Raw genomic sequence first — 26,792 nt, forward strand, 5'->3', positions numbered from 1 at the left:
CTTTTCATACGAGTTGGGCATTGCCCTGTCACTAACATATGTCCTACCCCCAATATTTGCACCGCATGCTGCGTGCAGCAGCTACCACCTCCTCCGCAGCGTTGGCTGCATTTCAGTGGTTGTGTAGCTATAGATCTAAATCACATTAGGATACTTCAGTTGGGTCAGTTTTTTATTGGTGTGAACTAGTGCATCTCCACTGACTTCAGTAGAACTGTGCCAATTTATACTAGCAGGGAATTTTAGCCTGTTATCTGCATATTATTTGGAGAATAAGAATTGCCAGATTGGATCAGCCCGAGGTCCAGCTAATCCAGAATCCTGTCTCTGCCAGCTGCCGATACGAGATGCTTTAGAGGAAGATGTAAGAACCCCCATTGTCCTGTTCTGCACTGAAATTTGCTGCTTCTGTACCAAATGGATGACACAAATCATGCAAGGAACAGGAAGCGAAATTCTCTTCTGAGTAGGAGGAGAGTTTTTCCAGAGACACATTGTCTCTGCAAAGCCTCCAGGTTGACTAAGATACACATCTCGCTACTTGTTTTGCTGTAGTGGGCCAAGCTGCCTCTACACCTTTGCCTACCAGGGTGCCTCTTTAGCACTGCCTAGAAGTGGGGTCTTTAGCCTCCATGGGTCACTCATTCCTTGCTGTGGCCGCTTGCAATGGCGATCTATATTTAATGTTTGAAAAACTGACCAACCCTCCCTGACTTGTGACCAGCACAGAATAATCCTTCAGCTATGTGTTTGCACTGGGATGACCTCAAGTGATACAGATGATGTAGAAAGACCTTTTGTCCTACCACATTCAGAAGCCCTGACTTCTTGTTTATAGTTGAGCATCACCATTGAGTTTGCTTTATCAGGCAACACTTGAAAAGTTGCATTGTAAATGTGCAGTAGGTGAGTGTCTAAACTCCTTAATCCCATATTCACAAAGCCTGATGCATGGTTTCCCTCCCCCATCCCAAACCACTTTTTGGGAACTGGAGGGACGAGACTTCAAATTATACCAAACACCTTTATGCTTTAGTTTATGTATTAATAATAAAGGACAGGTGGTTTCCTAAGGTCTGTTGTGTGGAGCTGAAGTAGAGGGGCCTGTAAACAGAACTAGTATGGAAGCCCAGTTGCAGCTGGTGTCAAACAGTGCTCAGAACCTGGTATGCTGGCTATGCTGAACCAGGCTGTCTCTGCTGGTTGATTCCAGTGGAGTTATACTAGTGTAACTCAAGTCATGGAGGAGCTATTGGCTAGCTGATTCCTGCTAGCTACTCTCTGAGCCTGATTGTCCACTTCATTACATTGGATTAACTGGGTTGTCGGAAGCCAAACTCCGTTAGTCTCCTTTTGAAAATCCTGTGAGCGTGTGAGTTGCCCCAATGCATAATAGTGTCTCTTTGTTGCCATGTGTGTTTTCACTGGGTTGTTTATTCCAAGTCCCTCAAAGCAATGGGATAGAGAGGTTTTTTTTGCTGCTATGCTACTGGTGTGCAAATCCAGCCCTGGTAAGTAGCGACTGTTGTCCTACGAGTACTGTTTGGTGTTTCATGTGAGGTGACTTTCTCTTTAATGAATAGTTGTCAGACATTATTTACACTCTGGAAAAAAGCTGGCAAGTGCAAAGATCTAGGAGTTAAGGTAATTTGATTTTCTGCATCATAAATCTCTACAAACTGTGTAAAATTCTCATGGTTGGGCACTTTTATAAAACAAAAGGCCTGATTCTCCTTTCCCTTACCCCAGTGTAAATCCATTTGAATCAGGTACACCCGTGTAAGAGGAGAAGCAGACCCAATGCTTTTACAGTTCTGGTACTCCTGGGTTTCTCACAAAGGGTTCTCTTCTGTTTTTAGTGTGGAGTGGCAACTACTGTCACCAGTGTAACTAACTCCATGTAGTCACTTTGGATTTACCCTGGAAGAGAGCAGAACTTTGCTACTTCTGTAACAATTCTCAGATGAGGTGGTCTCCTTTTTGAGACATAGGTTACACGCATGTCCAAATTCTGTCTCCATTTATTCTGGTCCAGGTCCAGTGACTTCCCTTGGATAAATGAAGATGGAATTTGGCCCATAGTAATAAGCTGTTTTTTTTTCCCCCTTTTTTTTCCTACTTATTCTATTACAAGTGCTGACTGTATCCAGTTTTACAGGGAGTTATCATACCTATTTAGATTAGTTTTACATTGTGCATCCGTCTGCGCTGTTTAACAAACAAAATTATGCTGTTCTTCAGAGTGGAAGGCTAGCAAGTACCACTGGCCCAGCAATTATTTGGAACTCCACCCCCATCTAATACACCTAACCCAATTATCAAGTGCTGTGGTTAGGTGAAGGACAGAATCCCTAAATGACCCTATCTTGATCAGCTTATGTGTAGTAGTAAGAGACAGTATACCCTTTTTTTCCCTTTTTTTCAAGTACCTGCAGCAGATGCATTGTTTGTTCTCATTTGTACATAGCAACGCCGGAATGCATTGTGCTTTACATAGTGACTAAAGTTATAGGCCTGTATTCTCCTTTCACGCTGGTTTTATGTCTCCAACTTGATTGATTTCAACAGAGTTACTGCTGATTTACGCTAGTGCCAGCAAGATCAGAATCAAGGCCACGGGCCCTGTGCCCAAAAGGTTTGCAATCTAAATTGATCCTTAAAATCTGCTTGAGAGGAGGGATATTCCAATTCATCAGAGAGGTTGGAGAGAAGGAAGATGCAGAATAGGGTTATGGGGTTGTTAATTCTCTGCCTTCTGAGTGCTCAGGAATCATTTCATCACCCCAGCTTTACAAACCTATCCCCAAATACATTCAGAGGCAAATGCCTCCTTCCCCTGCTGTGTGAATTTACACAAACACATCAGCTAGAGAACTATGTGGAATATCCAGACTATGAACACACGGAAATACCAGACGGGACAGGGAGGGCTGGGTTTGGGCCCTTATCAGTGCTGGAGTGGACTCTTGCTAGACATAGCAGAAAGATAAAGGACAAAGTATCTGGGGTTTGGTTTATTAAAGGAGTCCAGATTCTTTTTAAAGTTGACTCCATTCAGCTTATATGAAAATAAATAAGTGAATGAATTTGGTGTTGCTGAAAGATGCTGTCTTGAGAGCCCAGCTGGAAGACTGGCCTAATTCTCATTGAGACTAAGGCCTTTTTATACTGCTCTAGCCATGTGAAATGGTCAGATAGCTACCCTCCACTTTAAAGCCCCTTTATAGAGCCAAGATGGTATAAAGGGACCTAGTGTAATTGGGAATTCAGGACTAAAATAACCTGTTGATCTAAGCACATTGCTGCAAGCTTACGTACCCACACTGCCCCCACCACTTAGCATGTTTACACTGCTATTGCTAATCCTGTTTTACCCGAGGGTTAAACATGGGAAGGGGGGACAAACACGAGCCCTGTGTCTACAGTACAATTGGCAAATCAGGTTTAGATAATATGTATTAAAACAGTACTAGCAAATGTAATGCAGACCAAGCCTCTGGCCAAGATTTTCAAAGAGTGACTGATAATTTTGGGTGTCCAATTGCAACCACCATAATGGGGCCTGGATGCTGAGGCAACTTTTAAGCTGGGCATCCAAAATCACTAGTCACTTTTGAAAATCTCAGCCACTGTTTGTAACCTCTGACCTGGAGGACCATAATTCAGTGGAACCTCCATTCATTTATTAGTGTCTGTTGGGACTGCCCACTAAAGGTGCCACATGAGTGGATTTTGTAATGCTGATGTTTATGGTAGTCTGTGGTCCTAACTTCTTGAGACGCCTCTGAAAATTCCAGCCCTGGTGCCAAAATGGACCTGCCACTTTGCAAAGAAATAGACACATGCCTGCCCCAGGGAACTTACAGTTTTCCTCTGTCGATTCTGTCAGCCAGCTGTGATCTAGCGAGTTATTGGAGTTAAAGCTGCAAATGACTAGGGATCAGACTAAACTGGTTTGTGTCCTTATGCATATCCCGATGTGCCAGCAGCATCCAGGTGTTCCCTAGAATGGCATGCTTGTATACAGTCGTTTAAATGACTGATCTTGGTTCCAGCACCATGTATGCATTTCACTCAAGCAGATGCTCAGATGAATATGGATGTGAGAAATTATTATTATTAGCATAGAACAATCCTGGGCTTAGAATTTTTTTTTTTTAAATGTTTGGTCCCTGGTAGATGAAGCAAGGAGAGAGAAATACATAGAAATTTAACCGGACAGTATAGGAAAAATGGTATTTCATTTCTCTCTCCTGCATCTCTCAACTGAAAGCACTTCTTTGCCTTACTTTATACTTCTCGGTGCGTCTCTCCCTCTGGTGTTATTTCACATTGTAACTTTGTTGTTTTAACTCTGCAGTGTTTCGGGATAGTTTGCACGGAAGAGGCTGAAAGCTATTAGATCATGGAACAGTCTTCTCAGGCAAGTGTGAGAACTTCATTACTGGAGTCATTTTAAATGACTCTGGACAAAGTACTTTGTTCAATGTAGGAACAAATCCTTTATTTGATCCTATGTGGGATGGACTATATGGCATATCAGTTCTCTCCAGTCACTCATAGCTATAATTCTAGGGTCAACCCAGCTCTTGCTGAAGTCAGTGGAGGCTGTGACCTCTATTTCAATGAGTGTATGGCCTGGTACTCTTTGACTCAGGGAAATAAGAAGACCAGTGTATATAGAGAATTAGGCCATGATCCATTAACTTCAGTGGGACTGTGTGCAGGCTCAGGGGTCAGAGGAATTTGAAGAATCATGGCTGTAAGTGGAAAGCATACTCTTCAGTGAACTAATTTGCGGTCATGGAACACAGGCTCCCGCATTGCAGCATAAAGGACTGGAAACTTTGAATGTATGGTGACAGGTTAAGAGGAACAGACTTAGGCTCTCATTGAGAACATATTCAAGTGCAGTTTGAATAGTGATCAGAACGTTCAAAACCTGATGTTGTGGAAATGAAAGAGGCGCCTCATTCTTCCTAGAGCACATGAAGCCAACATACGTTGATGTAAAAACCAGAGGGTTTGCCAGCACGGAACCCTTGAAAGGCATGTTACAATCATTGGAGCAACTTGCCTTTTGCAGGAAAAGCCTTGAATTTAAGAGGCCCTGCTGAACAGTGCTGCAAAAATCAGCTATATGTAATTCACAACAAATAAGCACTGAGCCTCATTTGAGTCCAGAAATCAGACCAGTAAGCTGATAGGAGATTTCCCAATCATTGGTGCTGACTTGACACACCTTATTGTAAAGAGCTGGAACATTTTCCCTAGTTTACTAAAGGCCTGGGCCCTGATTCAGCAAAGTTTTGGAGCATGGGCTGAACTCTAAGCATGTGCTCCCCTTCTATTAAAGACAACGGGATGTAAGCATGTGCCAGAGGCCGGATCCATTGAAATCAGTGGACATTAGGAGCATGAATATCTTTAAAGGCCTGGGCCTAAATGCTTTACTGAATGGGAAAGGAATTACTTGTGCACTTAAAGTTAGGCATGTACTTAAAGGCTTTGCTCAGTCAGGGCTCTAAACCTTGTAACAATCTTGCATTAGACCCTGTGCTATGGATTAATGAGTCAGTAGCATTTTTAACAATAATATTTATATAGTGATTTACAAACATTAACTAATTAATCTTTATGATCTCTTATTAGGTAGATATTAGCACCTGGATGAAACAGAAGTACAGAGAGATTTAAGGTAGGGGGGTAGGGAATTGAGTTAGTGCCCTGTGTTACTTCTTTATATTGGCTAAAGCTGGCCTGAATAGTTGTGTGTGTTTAACTGTAGACATGTCAGGATTGTTAGTCTGGATTTTCCTCATTCTGCTGGAGTACTGTTGGTTTTAAGGATGGGGTGAGTATCATCACCCCTTGATTGACTTGAGAGGCAGCCTGGTCCAGTAGCTAAAGAACTAGGTTAGAAGTCAAGAGAGCTGTGCTCTGTTCCCAGCTCTACTACAGACCTTCTGGGTGGCCTGGGCAAGTCATTTCCCCATTTTTGTGCCTATTCTAACCCAGCCCCACTCTGTGTTTTCCTGGTCTAGTTAGAATATAAACTCTTAGGCCGAGATCCTCTATTGATTTCAAGGGGAATTAGGCACCTAAGTAGCTTTCAGGATCTGGGCCTGAGTCTCATAGAAAATCTCTTACTCTGTACAGTACCTAGCACGATACGGCTTCATTTTCAGGTGGCCCCCTAAGCACAAATGCAGTATAAGTAATAATAGTAGTGCGTCTTTATTACAAGATCTGTTTTCTCCCAAAGTTTCTCAGGCCTTAAAGCAAAGACTAAACAAAGGTTTTAAATGCTCTGAATATTAAATCACTTCCAGTCTTCATTAATCAGATTTTCAGTTCTCCAGTCATCCATACAGACTTCTGGGAACGACAGAATAGAGAAGAGCTATTTTTTTTTAAATATAGAAAATGAACAGCCACAGAAAAATAAACTTGAAAGGATGGAGAGTATTATTATTATTATTCTTTAAAGCCTTCTTCACACATCACTTCTGCCCTTGGCTGGTCAAGGACCTTGCCCAAGATCATATAACAAGTCAGTGCCAGAGCAGGATAAAGCACAGCTGCTCCTGACTGCTAGTCCTGTACTTAATCCTGCTGCCTCTTCCATCCTCCCATTCTATTAGTTCACTCCCCATAATCTGCATTCAAGTTGCTCTGAAATGTAAGGGCCTCTTTGATTGTTGTCTTCCCTGGTTGTCTTGCTCTAGTGCCAAATTAATCAATTAGCAAAGTCTCCCCATCTGTTAGCTGGATGGGCTCGACGCATACGTTGCCTGCGTGCCAGAGAAGGCACAAACCGCGGACACTTGTGGCTTTGTAGGCGGCAGCTTTTGCAGCTGTGAGAAAAGGGAGGTTGCCTGCAGCCAAGCCAGTAGAAGCTCTGCTGCACTTGTCTTTGCTGGCACTGGTGCATTGCATTGAGTTGGAAAAGCTGGTAGAAAACACAGGGGAAAGTGGCGCTGCTTCTAAGCTTAGAATCAGAGAAATGTCGGTCTGGAAGGAACCGCGGAGGTGATCGAGCCCAGTGGTGAGGCAGGATCAAGTCAACCTAGACCCGGGGTTTGCAGCCTTTCAGAAGTAGTTGCAGAGTCTTCATTTATTCACTCTAATTTAAGGTTTTGCGTGCCAGTAATACATTTTAATGTTTTTAGAAGGGCTATTTTATAAGTCCAGATTATATAACTAAACTAGTGTTGTATGTAAAGTAAATAAGATTTTAAAAATGTTTCAGAAGCTTCATTTAAAATTAAATTAAAATCCAGAGCCCCCCAGACCGGTAACCAGGCCCCGGGCAGTGTGAGTGCCACTGAAAATCAGCTCGGGTGCTGCCTTTGGCACACATGCCATAAGTTACCTACCTGTGACTTAGACCATCCCTGACAGGTGTTTGTCTAACCTGCTTTTTCAAACCTCCAGTGTTGGGGATTCTACAACCTCCCTTGGAAGCCTGTTCTAGAATTTAACTACCCTACCCTTAGAGTTAGAAAGTTTTTCCTGATATCTAACCTAAATCTCCCTTGCTGCAGATTAAACCCATTACTTCTTGTCTGAGCTTACACTGAAGAAACATTGGGTATGATGAATGTAAGACTATCCTTTTATGGTTAGTACTGCGGAAGCACCCTAGAGGCCCCAATCAAGGGTCTGGGCCCCATTGTGTTAGGCACTGGATGTACCCGTAACAAAAAAGCCCCAAACAGCTTGTAGCCTAAGAGGGATGACAGGTGTATACAACAGATAGACGAGGGTAGCACAAGGTAACAGTGAGACAATCGTGTCATGTAGTAAGCAACAGGCGCAGCATGCAAACTACCTGAACGTTGTTCAGTCTTTGACTTATTAAAACCATCCATCCCTGGCATTAGACAAACACAAATTCATAAGAACAGCCGTACCGGATCAGACCAAAGGTCCATCTAGCCCAGTATCTGTCTACCGATAGTGGCCAATGCCAGGTGCCCCAAAGGCAGTGATGATCAAGGTAATGATCAAGTGATCTCTCTCCTGCCATCCATCTCCATCCTCTGATGAACAGAGGCTAGGGACACCATTCTTTACCCTTCCTGGCTAATAGCCATTTATGGACTTAGCCGCCATGAATTTATCCAGTTCCCTTTTAAACATTGTTATAGTCCCAGCCTTCACAACCTCCTCAGGTAAGGAGTTCCACAAGTTGACTGTGCGCTGTGTGAAGAACTTCCTTTTATTTGTTTTAAACTTGCTACCCATTAATTTCACTTGGTGGCCCCTAGTTCTTGTATTATGGGAATAAGTAAATAACTTTTCCTTATCCACTTTCTCCACATCACTCATTATTTTATATACCTCTATCGTATCCCCCCTTAGTCTCCTCTTTTCCACGCTGAAGAGGACTAGCCTCTTTAATCTTTCCTTGTATGGGACCCTCTCCAAACCCCTAATCATTTTAGTTGCCCTTATCTGAACCTTTTCTAGTGCTGGAATATCTTTTTTGAGGTGAGGAGATCACATCTGTACACAGTTCGAGATGTGAGCGTACCATGGATTTATATAAGGGCAATAATATATTCTCAGTCTTATTCTCTATCCCCTTTTTAATGATTCCTAACGTCCTGTTTGCTTTTTTAACCGCCTCTGCGCACTGCGTGGACATCTTCAGAGAACTATCCACGATGACACCAAGATCTTTTTCCTGACTCGTTGTAGCTACATTAGCCCGCATCATATTGTATGTATAGTTGGGTTATTTTTTCCAATGTGCATTACTTTACATTTATCCACATTAAATTTCATTTGCCATTTTGTTGCCCAATCACTTAGTTTTGTGAGATCTTTGTGAAGAACTTCAAAATCTGCTTTGGTCTTAACTATCTTGAGTAGTTTAGTATCATCTGCAAACTTTGCCACCTCACTGTTTACCCCTTTCTCCAGATCATTTATGAATAAATTGAATAGAATTGGTCCTAGGACTGACCCTTGGGGAACAGGAGGACTGAGCTTGTTAACAGAGCCTCTGTCCCTCATCAAGAACTAATCACCGTGCTAGCTGTTACAAATCTCTAATTGCTTAAATATAAATCCTTAAATTATCATGATTGTTACTTGCATTAGGGTAGTGCCTGGAGGCTTTGGTGCTGATTGAAGGCCTGGTGTGCTAGGTGCTGTACAAAGATTGTGAGAAACTGTCCCTGTCCTGAAAAGCTGAGCTCATCCTGCTTTCTCCATGGCACAGTCCATCTCAAACTGGGGAAATAAATATCTAGCCTGAAAACAAATAAGGGTGATCCTGTTAAGGGCCCCTTCAAACTAAAAGCCAGGCTCACAATAACAAATCAAGTGTCTGCATTGTCCAGGCCCTGAGAGTGGCCCTACAAAAACAGAGCATGTATGACCAAGTCATCCTGAGAGTAACCTACAATAACAAGCCAGTGTGTGCGTAAACCCAGCCCCCAAGAGTGACCCTACAGTCACAAACCAGTGCGTGCATAAACCCAGCTCCCAAGAGTGACAACAAACACAAAACAATGTGTGCATAAACCCAGCCCCCAAGAGTAACCCTACAATAACAACCTCCCTCATCTGTGGTGTGGCTGACAGACTGGGGTGGTGCCAGACTCAGCCAGCAGGGGGAGCCAGAGGGAAGAAGCCAGCACCATTGCTAAGAACTGCCCGGGAAGGGAGTGACGGGGAGAAAGGCCTAAGAGCAAATGGTGGGTCAGGGCATAGGGGAATATAGGGTGTACAGAAGACAGCTGCCAGGCCCCCTCCAAAGTGGGAGGAGGGGTACTGCTGGGTAGGATGCAGGCACCCCCTACTGGTGACATGGGGACAGAAGACTGTCACCCCCACATTCCCCTTCCCCAGTGTTGGGAGACATCAAAGCATTAGGGGGGACAAATGTGGGGGTTCCTATGGGGTACCCAGAGTGCTGGGGGACATAGGAGGTTGGGGAACATGGGGGGTTATGGTAGGGGCTCAGGGGTGGCAGAGTACAGGGTAGGGGGCTGAAAGAGAACTGGGTACAAGGGACCCAGAGCGCAGAGTTATGCGCTCATGCCCACGCTGGCAGTATCCCGGTTCTGGCCTATAAATGAAGGACATGGTGCTGCTGGGAAAGGAGAGTGGAGAAACAGGTCAGCTGTAGAGCCAGCTTCTTGTGCCTCCTCCCTCAACTTCTGGGGCTCAGTTACTGCCAACCACTGTCCTGTGGCTGCACCTACGATAACAGCCCCTAGACAAGCGCCATCTCCTGGAGTGACCCTACAATAACAAAGCAGTGTTGTGTAGCTCAGCCCCAAGAGGGATGCTACAATAATACCCCAAGGAGCAACCCTACAATAACAAACTAGAGAGTGCCCAGCCTGCTGAAGCAGCCCTACAACAACAAACCAGTGAGTGCATGGTCCAGCCCCTTGGAGTGACCCTACAATAACAAACCAGGGAATGCATGGCCCCGCCTCTTGGAGTAACCCTCCAATAACAAGCCAGGGAATGCATAGCCTAGCCCCTTTGGAGCATCCTACAACCGAGGGGATGCACCCGCTCTCCAGTTCTCAGGAGCACTCCACAATAATACCGCATCTTGTGTGGAGCCCAGCAGCCCTTAGCACAAAGGAGTGTGCGTGTGTGACATGGTCGCCACCTTGCCCCAGTTCCCTGCTGCGCCCTGGGAAGCACCCAGCGGTGTATTGTCCTGGGAGCAGCCCAGCCCAGCCATATTTCGCAGCTGATGGATAATTCCCGCCCCCCCTCCCCGTTGCTCCCCCTGGCGTGTGCAGCTGGGGCGAGGGCACGTTCCTGGCCAGCATGTGGAAACCTTCCAAAGCCCCCGGCAGCGGGGGAGCCGCCTGCCAGCCAGGGGAGGTGCTGGCAGCCTCTGGGCAGGGTCCCCCGCCTGCCCCAGACAGTCAGGGAAGCAGCCCCAGCTCTCCCGGCAGGGGAGCGGCAGCCCCCCTCCCTCCAGGGGGACAGAGGCAGAGCCTGGCTGGGCGGATCGTGCGCATGGTAAAGCCCCGGAGCCATGTGTCTCCAGCCAAGCGCCTCCGTGGGCTGGGCGCCCCGTTAGCCGGGCAGGTGAGTGCGGCTGGGCGGGAGCCCCGCGGGAACGGGGGGATCCCGGGAGAGGAGACCCCAGGGAGGAAGTCTTGGAGCTTAGCAGCCCCTCAACTTCCCGTAGCGCCCCCGGGGGCAGGCCGCGGTAGCCGCACTCCAGGCGGGACGGTCGGGGGTCGGGTTCACCCGATGCCCCCGGGAAGGGGGTGGTTACCCGGGATCCCGCTAGCTCGCTGATCCTGGGAAGAGGAACTGCTGATCCCGCTGGGGGGAGGGGTCCCCTGGGTCCGCTCCAGGGGGGTTCCGGGAATTTATGTTCCCAGCGGCGGGGCGAGGGGTCTGGCCGTACCCTCTCCCCTCCCCCAGCATTGTGGGGGCGCTGCTCGGAGAGGAAGCAAAGTGGTTCCCCACGCCCTTCCTCTCCGCTCCCCGCAGCTGCCTGGAAACTTCCCCCATTGTCCGTCCCCTGCACTGGGGCTGGGGGTGAGTTCGTTCTCCGATTCCGCGACTGGGTTGGCGGGGGGATTCCCCAGCTCTGCGAGGCGCCAGAGCCCGCTGGGCTCATGCTGTTTAGAAAGAGGCCCCCTCCTGTAGCAGAGGGGGAAGGAGCTGGCTGCAGGGCTGGTGTTGCAGGAATCTCCAGAACAAAGAAGCAGCAGCAAGCAACGTGCTGCTGCAGCAGCAGCTGCCTTTGCAATTTGCATCCACACTTCTGCTTGTTCGTTTCCCCTTCTCCCTCATGCACTTCTCTCTCTCTCTCTCTCTCTTCTTTATCTCCTTGCCGATTCACACGTTTGCAGGGCTATTTGCTGCACCTCTTGTTGTTGGTAATGGCTCTTTGTGTATTGGGGGCTGGAGGGCAGTGGGGTGATATGTGTTTAAAAAAAACCAACCTCAGCTTCCAAAGAGGGTAGATAAACAGATCCGTGGCTATTAAACACACACACACACACACACGCACGGCTGCAGGCAAACAAAGATCCGAAGTTAGCAGCGAAGCAGTTAAGAGGGAAAGCAGTTTGCAAAAGAGACTGAAAGTGAAGGGGTTATTAAACTTCTGCTCTCGCTGGTAGCAGCAGCTTGGTCTGTCATGGTTGGGGTTTAAGGAGTCCCGATTTGCCAAGTAAAAATGGACAGCGCTAAAGTTGGGGAGTGGATCTTCTCCAGGAGTGGTGGGAATTTAAAGGGGTTCTGGTTTAAGCTATTAGTATCTTAGAACTGTGTTTTAAACGTACCTTTTTCCTGGAGGAAGTTTTTTTTATTTTGGGATTTGTAATACTTGCTTTAATTGCAACTCCAGTGTTTAAGTGCTTGTTTTTTGGAAATGACTTAGTGTTGGAGAATGGCACAGGGTCATTTTGAGTTCTTAGCCTTACCATATAAGTTTCCTTTTTTGGCACTTGATCTGGTGGTGTGAGTGGGAGTGAAATTGATTTAGAGCTACAAAATTACTGGGGTTACAGTCTGTTGTGTTTTTTTGTTTTGTTTTTTGTTTTGCTTCCTCCACCAGAAGACACCTTCTTCACTCTTATTTCTTCGAGATCCCCCAATCTTAAGTAGTGAGAGAAGCTTTACTATTATTTTGTCCTGGAGACTTCAGCAACCTAGGAGATTCAAACTAAACTCTGCAAGTTTCCAAGTCACTGCTCCCCTGCCCCCGCCACTGAAAGTGTGGTGGCATCCAGGATGATCCCCTCACAGAGAAACAGAACTCAGAGTGTGGAAGCAAAGCACCCCAAGAAGAGAGAAATCACTCGGGTGTAAAACCAGATGAACTGCAAAGAGGGTGGAACGGAGCTGGAAGGTTTGGCAGAACGAAGAGACTGAACTAGTGGAGTGATCACATTTGTTTAGCTATAGATTTATATTCCTCATTTTTAGTAAGGGGGGAGAGGGGTTCCCCCTTTACCAGTCCTTTGGCATCCTTCAGTATTTAGGTCCAGCAAAAAAAAAATTGCTCCCCTGTGTTGATCCCCAGTCCAACAAGGAGCCATGAAGAAATTCCAGTCATTGCTGCAGCTTAGGAATGAATCGGCAGGTGCCTACGGCTTCCCTGAAGGCGGCGAGATGTTGAGTGCTTGCGAAGGCGGCTTTCTGATCCTGGAGAAGAGAGACGTCTGTCTTGGCATGGATGCCTCTGGCCAGGTGCCAAAGAAACGGAAGCGCTGCGGGCTCTGCGTCCCCTGCTTGAGGAAGGGCAATTGCGGTGCGTGCACCCACTGCGTGAACCGAAGGACCAGCCACCAGATCTGCAAAATGAGGAAGTGCGAGGTGCTGAAGAAGAAAAAATCGGTGCTTCTCAGAGAGGTGAGTGCCCGATTGGGCTGTTGAATGAGCTTGCGTGGCTGGTAACAGTGTGTGAAGTCTGTGCTTTCCACTCCCACTCCATGGGGAGATCTGAAAGCTTAGAAATACTCCACTTCCTGCATCTTCCTGGTTTGCCTAAGTGTGTGGGATAACTGGTGTAACTCTCCAGTGCAGGATAGAATGTAGGCAAAAAGCAAAGATGCAACTCAGGAAACCTATTAAAATAGGGCCCAACAGTTATGGGTGAGTTCTGCCCTCTCACCTCCTGAGTGTGTTTTCCCCACTGCTCTTGCACCTGGTGTTGTCCTTGGTGCTCATGCAGCCCTGGTGACAATGACTACAGAGGGGGGAATTTGGCTTATTGACTGTAGTGGGGTCACAGAGATGTCAGTGAAAGTGGAATTTAGTCCTTGTGTGTGAAAAGTGTGAGTAATCGTGGTCTGTGGGGGGAGAAGTGCAGGTGGGTTGGCTGGCTGTGGGGCAAAATTGAGCTCCCCAATCTTGGATTTAAGGCTCCTTCCACGTCACTTTGGGGACGCTTTGAGCTCCTATAAATGCAGATCCTATTGGCTCCTACTTTGGCCTCATCTTCCCCCTCCCACCAATCCCAAGCAGTCCCTTCGGCCTTAGCCTATGTGAAGACATTCTAGAGGGCAGTTCCGTGGCATACTGAGGCTGTGAAAGCACTGGCCCTGCTTCCATCTCACCCTTCTGTGCAACCCTTATGCAGGGCATCAGTGGTGTGGAGGGCCTTATATTGACTCCTCTGTCCCTGGGTGAATTTTTTCCTTGTGCAAACAGTGCCACTTGCAGGGAGGCTAGTTTGGATACGAATGAGAGAGGTTCTATCAATCCTTATGCTTCATGGCTCTAGCCAATCCCTGAGAAGGGTCAGGAAGAAATTCTCTTCTCCCTTCAATGGCAGAGCATTGCATTATTTGGTGCCATTATGGAGCATCTAGGACTCTCAGAACTTGTGAAACTGGATCCGTCCCAAGATCTGTCTAGTTCAGTAACCTGTCTGACAGTGGCTGGCACCAGAAGCATCAGGGAAGTTGCAGGAAACATAATTCCTAGTACTTACAAATTGGATTAAGACCAGGAGCCTATGGCACTGGGGACAGGATACTGAATGAGATGGACCATTGGGATATTAGGCGGGTGGAGTGGAGTTCTCAGGGTAGTTGCATGAAAAATGGGATCTTTATTTCTTTAAAAACTGATCCCGCTTCCTGTCTCTATCTGGGAAACCACAGCTGTGCCTGCCAACTTCTCTTTGATTGCTGTGGAATTGGTTGGGGTGTCATGTGCAGAGCGAAGCAAATGCCCCTTTAAACAAAGATCCTGTGTCCAAGCCCTGGGTGAGTAAGAAACGACGCAGAAATGATCAGTCTGTGCCGATGCTCACAAAGTGAGTTTGCTCTTCTAGGAAGGGGTTGGAGGGGAAGATAAATTGGATGCGTTTGGACTGACGTTTGGTGGTGGCACTCTTGTCTCTCAGTGCGCATGTTATCTCGCTCTGCTCTTAAGCCAAACTGGCTTGCAACAGCAAAGAAAATATTTGTCCAGCTCGGAGAGCTGCGTGGGGAGCGGGGCCTTTGGAAGTGGCATGAGTCAATTGTTGTGCATCACGGCTGAAGCTGGCTAGGAGAAGAGTCTTCTTCTGAGCACCGTATTGTAGTGATGTACACAGCTAGAGGGAGTTGTTTGAATCTGCAGAGCAAGGTTTTTCTTAAGAGAAATGTGCCCCTGTGTACCCTACTTTTATTATTTATTTAAATCGTGGTCCGAATCGGTACGCCTGTTGTGCTAAGGGGTGCCCAGACCCATAGGCAGACGTGGTTCAGGCCACAAAGAAAGTCGAGATGCAACAGATGAGTCTCACAAAGGGGCGGAGGAGCGAGTGGGACAGAGAGGCTAGAAGAGTGTGCAACTTGATGCTTGCAACTCACAAGAATTCCCGGTCAAATTAGCATCTCCTCTCCTTCCTGGGGAAAAGTTACCCTGGTCTGCCTGCCTATTCTTTTAATAAGGTGTCAAGCACCAGCCATGTCTCTCTGTGCATGGGGTTCTCAAACTTTGTCTCAATGTGGACCATCTCTTCATGTTGAACATGGCTCGAGGATCCCTCCCCTCCTGTTTGCTGGTCCCCAGGGCCCACCAGCCTTCCCACTTGTGATCACAGAACATCCCTATCTGCAGCAGTTGTTTACATGGGAAAGTGTCAGTAGGGTGGTAGCATTCATCACTGCAGCCACTTCTTCGAATGCAGTTTAGCAACTGGAACGAAAGTGGAGAGGCAACACAGCTCTCCAGGTCACCATCTGGCAACCTTATCATTCTTCTTACTGCAGCTTGGGATTGTTTGAAATCCAAAGTACCCCAGCTGGAAGAAGAGCTCATAGATTCCGAGGCCAGACGGGCCCACCATCTAGTCTGATCTCCTGGATGACACAAGCCAGAGAACTTCCCCAAATAATTCCTAGAGCTGATTGTTTAGAAAAACATCCAATTTTGATTTAAAAATTGCCCATGATGGAGAATCCACCATGACCCTTAGCAAGTTGTTCCTATGGTTAATTACCCTTATTGTCAAAATTTTTTTGCCTTACTTCCAATCTGAATTTGTCTAGCTTCAACTTCCAGCCATTGGATCATGTTAGACCTTCCTCTACTAGATTGAAAAGCCCATTATGAAATGTTTGTTCCCCTGTAGATACTTTAGAGTGTAATCAAGTCACCCTTTAACCTTCTCTTTGTTAAGCTAAATAGATTGAAACAATCCCAGATAAGGACACCTTCCTGGGGGTGGGGAAAGAGCGATATTGTATGTCCCTCTTCTTGCAGCTCTGATCCTCCGTACAACTCCACCTAGGAAAGCCAAGGAAACCTGCTTCGTTTTGTAGAGCAAGATCCTATCAATAAAGCATCTCTGAGTGAGAGCTATAAAACAAGACTTGCCGCATTATATAGGACAAAGATTACTAATTTCTGGTTTTACCGGCTGGGGTGGTTGCTACATTCTGGTTAAAAATGCTGCACATGTAATTCTTAAAGAGACAGAGAGATTGGGAAGTAGCAGCAAATTCCTTTTCCCTTTGGAGCATACCAAGTTGAAATACTTCTCTTTGCACACTGCTGTCTGCCATGCAACAGGCTACTTTGCCCTATGCTGGCTGCGTTTTAGCTGTTTGTACAAAGACTTGATCTATGCACAGTTTCATCGCTGGTAAAACCATGTCAGGGTGTGGTTTTTCTGTTCGTTATTAAACCAATATATTTATTCTGGTTCAACCCCTTGTGTGGATACCGTTACACAAGTATCAAAGTGCCTCATACTCATGCTGGATAAAAATCAATGATTTTTTAAAAAAGGATTTATTTAAAATTTAAATTAAGTAGGTTTATTTTTAAAAAAAAGAAATGTGTTGCATTTGAAAATATGACAACCTGTGCCAGGGCTTGCTCCAGGCACCAGCTAAAGAAGCAGATGCTTGAGGCGGCCAATACTAAGGGGCGGCACTCCGGCAGCTATTGGGGCAGCACATCCCGGTCTCTTTGGTGGCAATTCAGCAGCAGGTCCCTCAGTCCGTCTCGGAGCAAAGGATCTGCTGCCGAATTGCCGCCGAAGAGAGGAGTGGCGCAATCGCGCTGGCGCGGCTTTCCTCCCCCCCCCCCCCGCTTGGGGTGGCAGAAAACCTGGATCCAGCCCTGACCTGTGCTTATTTTTAAGAAGCACAAGATGGGGAGAGCTCAGTCTAAATCTTCAGGAGTGACTAATGATTTGGGGGGACAGTGTCCAGACCTGAGGGGCACTTGATGGCCTGACTTTTCAGAATGTGCCATGCACTCACCCTCTGAAAATCAGACCGCTTTAAGGTGTTGTCTCAAGTTGGACACCCGCAAAATCACTAGTCGCTTAAGAAATGTTGGGATAGTGTTTGGGGAGACCCAGAACTGTTGATCCAAGATGACATGATAACTTAGTGTTATATGGCATGAAGATAAAGACATAGCTTGTGAGGTTTTTTTGTTTGTTTGGATCAGATTCCTGGGCTTTCACTTGAAATTACTGGAAAAGAATATGAAAAGATGCCATCAAATAAATGATCTTGGCATATCTCCTAAAAGTGGAGGAAATTTGAAAATGTAACAGACTGTTGGTTATTTTTGGTTAGATGTTAGCTTTCCCATCATCTTTAAATTAATCTTTCTGGGAATGGCATGTGGTGGGTCTACAACTCTTTAGGTTTCCGTGAGGAAGCTGACATATCGCTGCTGTCCTGTTAACCAGTTTGATTGCTAAACAATGTTGCTCTTCTGGATGTCCTGCCTGTCAGAATCCTCATGCTTCAGGGCATCTGCTAACCTCTAGCTATTGAGGGTCAGGAGACAACTTTCCCTGGGGACAGGTTATCCCAGACCTGCTTCTTGCAGGGTTTCGTGCGCCTTGTTCTGAATCGTTCAGTGCTGGCCATTGTCTGTGCTGGGACTAGATTGACCACTGCTCTGATCCAGGTATGTCACTTCCTATGATGCTTTTACTATAGGCCTGAATTCTGCAACCTTCACTCATACAAGCTGTTGCATTGAGAGATCACTGGGGCAACTTGCCCGAGGTAGGGACTACTCAGCATGACTGAGAGTGGAAGACTCGGGCTCCTTTTTCTCAGCACAGGTCTCAACACAGCTCATTGTCTTCTGGTTCTGGAGAGCAGAATCCGATCTGTCAGGGACTGAACCGTCTCATGTCTGGATTTCAAGGGATATCTCTGTCTTTAGCCTGGAAACAGACTTGCTTGGCTTTTAAATGGCTGCTCCTCCTGGCCCAACTGTCTGTGTCTGTGCGATGATAAGGCCCCTTGGGATATCGGTGTGGAAAGTCGCTTTCTGACCGGATCAAATAGGGACATATTAGTGCTATTGGACAAGGCACTGGTAAGATCTCCTCTGGAATACTGTGTGCAATTCTGCTCACCTGTGTTGGAAAAAAGACTAATTCAGACTGCGAGACATGGAGAGAAGGGTGCTGGAATGGTCAGTTGAATGGAGAGCCGTGAGAGGAGACTGAAAGAGTTTGGCTTGTTTAGCTTAGCAGAGCAATGACTGACAAGGATATGGTTGCCCTCTATAAATACATCAGGAGGGCAAACACCAGGGAAGAGAAAGAGCTCTCCAAACTAGAGGACAGTGGTGGCTCATGAACAAACATAGGTTGGAAGTTAGAAAGTTTCTAACCATCAGAGGAGTGAGGTTCTGGCCCAGCTTCCAATAACAGGAGTTGGGGCAAACTACCTAACTACCTTGAAGATGGAACTTGCTACGTTTTATGAATGGGACCTAATGATGGCATTGCCTGTGATAGCCGGGGACTGGACTTGGTGACCCAGGACGTCCCTTCTACTCCAATGTTGCTGTGTGTCATGTGGTTTTAATAACAAAACGTGAGCAGTTATGACTCCTGCCTAAATGTTGAGGTTCTTATTTTGTTGTTGGCCGCCAGATGGGGGAATCTTGCCCTACCTTAGATAACTGGGGAGGAGGAATAAAACATCTCCGGGGTGAGGCTTTAGACTTCTTGATTGTTCAAAGAATATCCATTCTGCATAAGCACCCGGATACTGTCTCTCAGTCTCTTCTTTCCCCTTGCGAATTATTCACCTGCTCTCACGCTCATTTCACGTTCCCCCTCTCTCTCTCAAGTGTCTCCAGTGAAAGACAAGTGCTTTCCAATGGCACAGTGGCACTTGTAACTCCTGCACAGCCAGGTTTTCCGCACCATGCTGGCAGCAGCATGAAACTGACTAAGAGCAATTGCGTTTGCGGTTCATGTCCCCGCACTCCTGCTGGGTGAGGGCTCAGGTGGGGTTATGCTGGAGGAAGATGGGAGTCTGCTGCTAGAGGGGCTGTGGGGAAAGAGGAGCTGCTGTATTGGCAGAGGTCAGAACTCCGCTGTTCTGCACTGGTCTTAATTTCTGGGTCTTTATGCAGTGTGGATATTCCTAGGGATGGATTGATCTTGAATGATCAATGAGAGAGAAACTCAGATGATTTAGAATGGGGGCAGGTGTGTGGAAAAATAGCCGCCTCTGGCATTATAAACTCTTTCACTGCTCATTCCAGGGCCCATTGGGCAGGCGGTCAGATTAGATTGTGGCCCTTTCTGGCTTTGAAATAGGTGGGCTACATTTTCAAAAGGGACTAATGAATTTTTAAGGTGCCAAACTTCAGACTCCCTAAAGGAGTCTATTTCCCATGAACTGCTGGGCTCCTGCCCTCTGCATCCCAGGCCTCTTTAACGTGTCCTATTGATGCCTCTATAGCCACTCCTGCAAATCTAGGCCAGTTAATCCATGGAAGATTAGAATCTGGCTGTGGCGGGTTTCAAATAAATAAATAAAACCCTGGCAAACACCAAATTTACCTGCAGCTGGGCATGTCATTTAAAATAAAGGCTGCATCCTTTAACCCACTCCACGGGTCTAAACAGCTGTTTGACCCAAACCCTGTCTGCAGTGATGGTCTGCAATCTCTGCTGGGGGAATGCAGGGCTTAGACATGTCATGTAAGTTTCATTAATGAAAGGTACTCTGGGCCTTGGGAAATTGACAGCATCGTGATTCTGCCATAGCGTTCTGGAATAACTCCCCCATGTGAATGTTCTCTTCCAAAATAAGTTGACTGTTTAGTCTGGATTAGTTACTCTGCTTTGGAAATCGACCAGCTATCCTGGAATTCCAGAATAGAATGTCCCACACTTGAATAGTGATGGCAGAGTAGTTATTCCACTACAGCTATGGCTGGCAGTTCCCCCGTAGACAGAATGCCTGAGTTAAGAACCTCGCTGGAGCCCAAATGTCCCTTGCCCAGAGCTAGTGTGGAATAGCTCTGCTTGTACCCCAAATTTTGAGGTTTTCCCCTTCCTCTGGCTTAAGCGCACTTTGCTTGCTGCGGGGGCCGTAAGCCAGAGTGGAGAGAGCAGGGAATTCGCAAGCTGTCCCGCAGCAGCGACGTGATGTGGCCATGGGAAAAGCTGATCCACTGGCGCCGTTACCAGCGTGGTTTAGTTATGTGGAAGGTGGGGGCATCAGCCTCTTGTTCCACCCTTTCTGTGCCTGCCAGCATCTCAGAAACCTCTCCTAGTGCGTGATTGTGTGGGAGCTCTGCGTCTCTCAGGCAGACGCTGCTGAGCTAGTATTCTCTAACTATATAACCCAGAGCATGCTGCCCCTGTTGACTGGCGGGTGACTTCCTGTCAGTTAATGACTAATTTTCCAGTTTCTATCAAGTTGCTCGGCTGGGTGAAGAGAGTCAGCATTCGTGGAAGAGCTGGCTGCCGTGGCTGATCAATTCATAACAAGACGCTTATTTCTTTGGGGCCGTCACAACGTTATTTCATTGCTCAGGTTTGGAGCGAGGCTGAACGTTGGTGGGGATGGGCTGTGCTCTTCACCTGTTACACTAGGGATTTGGAAGGAGCAGCCAGTCCAATAACCAGCACTCAATGTGGTTTGATCCTGAGAGGGGATGTGCTTTGCCTGAGGTGGGTGAGAGCGCTGGGGATAAAACCCAGGTCTCCCGATTCCCGATCTAGTGCTAGATGCATTGGGCTGTGCAACCCTAGAGTGAGAGGAACATTCAAACACAAATAAAATCCCTCGGTGGTGGTAATATAGATGTGATCCCAACCTTTACACAAGTGCAAGATGAGGAGGAGCTATGGGCCTTCTTAAGGAATAGCATCTACAGTATTTTCTTTATTTAAGCCTTGAAAAGGCTTCCAAGCAGTCTCAGATAAATTCTCCACATTCTTCCAGTCTAAACAGCCCACTCTTCCTAGGAGGGCAGGACTGCAGTTGTGGTTCCCATGGGAACATCTGGAATCACACCCCGAGGTGCTTCAGAAGGCAATGTCTACACTGGGTTTTGGGGACCATGGGAGCAAGCCTACCAGCTCGGGTAGCAGGGCTCACGCGAGAGCCCTTTGAAGTTGTGGCTTGAATTACCACCAGGCTCTGAACCTAAGAACAGCCATGCTGGGTCAGATCAATGGTCCATCTAGCCGGGTATCCTATCTGCCGACAGTGGCTGATGCCAGATGCTTCAGAGGGAATGAATTGAACAGGGCAGTCATTGAGTGATCCATCCCCTGGCATCCAGTCCAAACATCTGGCAGTCAGAGGTTTAGAGACACCCAGAGCATGTGTTTGCATCCCTGACCATCTTGGCTAAAAGCCATGAATGGACCTGTCCTCCATGAACTCATCTAGTTCTTTTTTGAACCCAGTTATACTTTTGGCCTTCACGACACTCCCTCAGCAATGAGTTCCACCGGTTCACTGTGCGCTGTGAGAAGTAGTACTTCCTCTGTTTGTTTTAAACCTGCTGCCTATTACTTCCATCAGGCAACCCCTTATTCTTATGTTACGTAAAGGGGTAAATTACACTTGCTTTCCCCATACGACTAATGATTTTGTAGACCTCTGCTGTATTCTCTCCCACTGTCATCTCCTGTCCAAGCTGAACAGTCCCAGTCTTTTTAATCTATCCTCATAAGCTCGGGGGCTGCTTACACAGCGATCTTTAGGGTCTAGCGTGAACCCTGCGAGCCTGAGTCTGTTGACCCAGGCTGGGAGTCTTCCTCCAAAATGCGGTGTAAACATACAAGGGCAGTGGCGAGATGTCCAGGAGCTGCCCGGCTGTAGCGCGTAGCTGGCGGCTTATCCCCACTACAGGCTGACGGGCAGCTTCCCTGATTCTCCAGTGCACAAACTTCTCAGAACGAGGGGTGGAGCAGAGCTTTGCTTATTGCCTTTGGAGGGTATTATCACTTAGCCTGGAGGCGATTGCTGGGCTACTGGAAGAGGAATTCTCTTCCAGTCAGTCCCCCACACTCCCCACCCCTTACTCCAGCTCCTGAAGTAGGTGGGGGAAGGGCAGAGGCGCTCATGAAACAGAATGCAGCTGGAGAGATTTAAAGTTCTCTGGCTGTGGTGCTGCTTGGCTGGGCTCCCCTCCTGAGTTTGTGCTCCAGAGAACGTCCAGTACTGGGGCTTCCCCTGACCTTGTACATTTCCTAATGCAATAAGATCTGCCGGTGTGACCTCTATCCCTGTTTCAGGGCCTAGATCCTGGCTGGAGATGGACTCTGATCCAGGAGGTGTGCACCATCTCATGGCTTGGCAGACGTGGCTTTGAGCTTCATGGGAGTCTAGACTCCTTGGGGTCCATTCCCAGCTCTGCCGTTGACACAGCAAGTCATAGCAATTCCCCATGCCTCAGTTACCCCTGCTGCAAAAGGCACGAGGGGCGAGTAGTGTTGATGTTTACCCATTTTTGTAAAGAACTCTTTGGGTAGAGATGGTCAAATACGTGTCTGCAAAGTGCCTCGCACCAGCGTACTAGGAAACCGGCTCCCCACCCTGAGTAGCAGGCAATGTCTAGCTGAAGGATGGAAGGTGAGACAGTGGCTAGGCTGCAGGACTGAGAGTCGGCAGCCCTGGGTTCTAGTCCCAGTTCTGTCACTGACCTGCTGGGGGATTGAAGGCGAGTCACTACTTGTTTCCCTTCCCACCAATCTGGTGTGTGTCTTGGCTGTTTCGTTTGTAAGCTCTATGGGGCAGGGACTCTCTCTCCATATGTATGGTGCCCAGAACAGTGGGGCCCTGCTCTAAGTTTCGGCAGCTTCTAGGTGCTACCATAATACAGCTAACGAGGACAGACAAAAAGCGGGTGATGTTTAGCACAGGGTCTTGTTAGTTCTGTGTTCTTTGTTTTGTTACCCTTGGACTAGGCTTTATTGACCTCATGGAAGAATGGGGGCTTGGAGGAAAAGAGCATTGAAGCAATGTGGAGCTGGTCTATTTTTGAGCTAGGCTCTGGGGATTAGTCCACAAAACTTGACCCATCTTCATCTGCCTGTTACTGATTTGACTGGGAGATTCTGATCTCCCATTTACTGTGCTGTAACTCCAGAGTTGCTCCGTTGACATAAGTGGAGTGACTCTGGATTAAAGCCAGAGTGACTGAGGCTTTGTCTACACTACGGATGTTACAGCACCAGAACTATGTGGCTGCAAGGCCTTAGTGTAGAATGCTTCCTACAGCAACAGGGCTGTTGCTATAGGAACTCCACCAGGCAAAGTGTAGACCAGGCCTGAGAGCGGAACCTGACCTTTAGCTCCAAGGCCAGACTTGTTTCTGGTGTTGTTGGGGGTGACTTGGCTCTTCTGAGGAGCAGAATTAGCTTCTTCCTTGGGCATGGTTGATTCTCTTGGACTGCAGAAAACACCTGTGTGTCTGTCAGGCCCCAGATGGATTCCCCTGATGTCGGGTGTTGGCTTACGAGCTCCAGGCTAAAGCAAGAGGACGGATTTCTGTAGGTGAGTAACACATGTGACTCCTTTTCTCCTACCTCTTGCTTAGGAACCCAGCAGGCCAGCTCCTGCTATGTATATTCCAGGCACTGTGTAATCACCTGGCCCAGGAAACAGGTGTGGGATTTCACAAATCATTAGTGGTGCTTACAGCAGAATGGATTTTGCAACTGAAAGAACCTCTCACAGGCCCCTCCTCCCGGCTCCACTTGCAGAGCTCTGAGCCTGCTGCCGGGTTTGCTTCAGTGCGCTGGGTTTAATCATCCAGGTTTAGGTTTAATCTAATCATCCTCGATTAAACCATCTAGGAAGGGGTTAGCTGTGGAGGTGGGTCTGGAGATGTTTAGGTCCGTGCTTGCTATCTCTGCTTTGCTGCCCCAAGGAGTCTTGCGTTCATGAGGTGTGTGTGTATTTGTGATTATATAGTCAATTGGCTGACGGATGACGCTGGCCACCGGACTGAGTTTGGGTCTGCTGAAGGGTGCTTGGACCTGGTGTCCAGTGGTGCTAGGCACCCTCAGCCCTCATTGGCTCCCCTTGGAGCGGGGGACACTCAGACATTGGGAACGTTCTTTGGCAACATAGAACTGATCAGCAATTATGCGGTGGAGAGGGGACGGACTGAGAGTCGGGAGACCTGGGTTCTTCTATTCCAAGCTCTGCCACTGACTGTCTGTTTGCTCTCGGGCAAGTGCCGTCCCCTCTGCCTCCATTTCTCTCCTTGCTCTGTGGCGGGGGGCAGGGGGAAATGGTGCTTCATGAAGCTCCTTGAGATCCTCAGATGGGAGGTGCTAAGTGTGACTCCTCATAACCACACGTAGCCTCGTGTAATAGGTAAATGCAGGGTGGGAAGGGTGGAGTTGCTCTTCCAACTTTCAGGGACAAACACAGCCCCGGGAGAATCTCTGATTCCCGAGCAGACCTGCGTGAGCCACAGCTCGTTCCACAAATTTAGCCGTTTTAGTCCATCCATGAGCAGCCTTTTTTTTTTTTAAACCCTTTCTCTTTTAATAGCTGGGTTTGTGGGTTGCTGTTGACAAATGGGTTCTGTGAGGCTGGTTCAGCCTGTGGGTCCCTCCTCAGCTTGGAGCGGAATGGGGCTGCTAGCTGGATCCACTAACCGTGTGCCCTGCCGGGCCTGCTGCAGCTCTGAGGCTTCTTCCTGCCTTGAACCTCCTGGTTGACTTAGGTTGGGGAGGGCAAGGAATGGGCCCTTCCTCAAACCCGGAGTGAATGCAACCCAACTGCATTTAGGGGTTTCCCTCTGCTGGGGGGTGCGAGCTGTGTGTGTCCAGGCTTCAGAATGAACCTGGAGTGAGTGAGGCTCTGTTTTGGCAAGTGGGAGAGTGGAACTCACTAGATCAGGGGTAGGCAACCTATGGCACGGGTGCCAAAGGCGGCACATGAGCTGATTTTCAATGGCACTCACACTGCCCGGGTCCTGGCCACTGGTCCAGGGGGCTCTAAATTTTAATTTAGTTTTAAATGAAGCTTCTTAAACATTTAAAAAACCTTATTTACTTTATATACAACAATAGTTTAGTTATCTATTATAGACTTATAGAAAGAGACCTTCTGAAAACGTTAAAATGTATTACTGGCACGCGCAACCTTAAATTAGAGTGAATAAAATGAAGACTCGGCACAGCACTTCTGAAAGGTTGCCGACACCTGCCGTAGATGGCCTGCACCAGCTCGATCTCTGTTCCACCTACACTGATATGGTTGGTTTCAGAGTGGTAGCCGTGTTAGTCTGTATCAGCAAAAAGAACGAGGAGTCCTTGTGGCACCTTAGAGTTAGTTGCTAAGGTGCCACAAGTACTCCTCGTTCTTTTTACTGATTTGATTGTATTCTATATAGGCAGGCTCGGCAGAATTTGATTTTTATTTTTCTCTAACTTTGATGGATAAGATCGACGTTTATTTTTAGCAGTTGTTCTGTTCACAGTTGCAGGAGATGATGCATTTTTAATTTTTTTTATCCATTTAAATGTTCCCAGTTGCAGGATGTTATGGGGGCGGGGGAGTCAGGCAGTAAGGGGAGGGTAGAACAATAATTATTTAAGAAGGATGCCTTCCAACAGTACCTTTAGCAACATGGTAAACAGTTGTCACATGTTGTTTGTTCTCATCCTTCCTCCAGAGGGAGGAGTGCAGGAAGTAGAGTGCCAAATTTTGGTAGTGTTTTCTTATTTTGTATTTGTTAAATAAATATACCTGTTGCTCTGTGTTTCTGTTAGCGAGGACAAGGTCAAAAAAACGCACTTGGCACTGTGAGCGGAATGTGCTGAGGTTTGGAATGGTCCTTAGGCTGTGTCTCTACTAGCGTGCTGTTGTAGCATTGTAGTATACACGCCTCCTATATGGACGGAAGGGGTTAGCCATCACTGTCATTAAACCACCTCTGCGATTGGAAGAATACTTCCGTCGACCTGTTTACACTGGGGGTTATAGGCCCCAACTTCCACTGGCGCCGGTGGGTGCTTGACCCCCCTAAGACCCTAGCCCCGCTCCGACTCCACGCTTGCCTCCCCCTCATTCCAACCCCTTCCCCAAATCCCTGCCCCGGCCCTGCCTCCTCCCCTGAGCGCGCCACATTCCTGCTCCTCCCCCCTCCCTCCCAGAGCTTGATACAGCTGTTTGGCGACCATAAGCGCTGGGAGGTAGGCAGAGAAGCGGGGATGCAGTGCTCTCAGAGGAGGAGGTGAGGCAGGGCGGGGAGCTTGGCTGCCAGTGGGTGCAGAGCACCCACTAATTTTTTCCCATCATTGCTCGAGCCCCAGAACACCCACGGAGTCGGTGCCTATGTTGGGGGTAGCATGGTTGCTCCAGTATAGACCAGGCATCAGTTACTGGAGGAGTTCACTCCACAGCCTCAGACCACCCCAGAGAAGGTTCCGTCTCCTGCACGAACATGCTTGATTCTTATTGTCGAGAATTCCGTTGTACCAGAGGAGTGGAGTTGTCAGCCACGGTCCTGCAGTGCTAACCAGTCTGTTCATGGCCTGGGCCCAGGGTGGGAAGTGCTTTGAAGATCAGGACTGAGCCCAGTGCAAA

At 47.6% G+C, this 26,792-nt stretch overlaps 2 protein-coding genes across 2 annotated transcripts in view; both read left to right on the forward strand.

Annotated features, from left to right (window-relative positions):
* DGUOK (deoxyguanosine kinase) overlaps window positions 1-4,378 on the forward strand; it is a 33,394-nt gene extending 29,016 nt beyond the window's left edge. Inside the window, exons 7-8 of the transcript XR_007772571.1 lie at window positions 2,569-2,635; window positions 4,361-4,378. The gene's annotated coding sequence lies outside the window, so the exon portion shown is untranslated. The remainder of the gene's footprint in view (window positions 1-2,568; window positions 2,636-4,360) is intronic.
* Window positions 4,379-13,022: 8,644 nt separating this feature from the next.
* TET3 (tet methylcytosine dioxygenase 3) overlaps window positions 13,023-26,792 on the forward strand; it is a 163,559-nt gene continuing 149,789 nt past the window's right edge. The window contains exon 1 of the mRNA XM_050939813.1: window positions 13,023-13,359. Within this exon, the coding sequence (XP_050795770.1) occupies window positions 13,045-13,359 (315 nt within the window). The 5' untranslated portion in view covers window positions 13,023-13,044. The remainder of the gene's footprint in view (window positions 13,360-26,792) is intronic.

Source organism: Gopherus flavomarginatus, chromosome 2 (assembly GCF_025201925.1).
Source record: "Gopherus flavomarginatus isolate rGopFla2 chromosome 2, rGopFla2.mat.asm, whole genome shotgun sequence".
NCBI classification, from domain to species: Eukaryota; Metazoa; Chordata; order Testudines; family Testudinidae; genus Gopherus; species Gopherus flavomarginatus.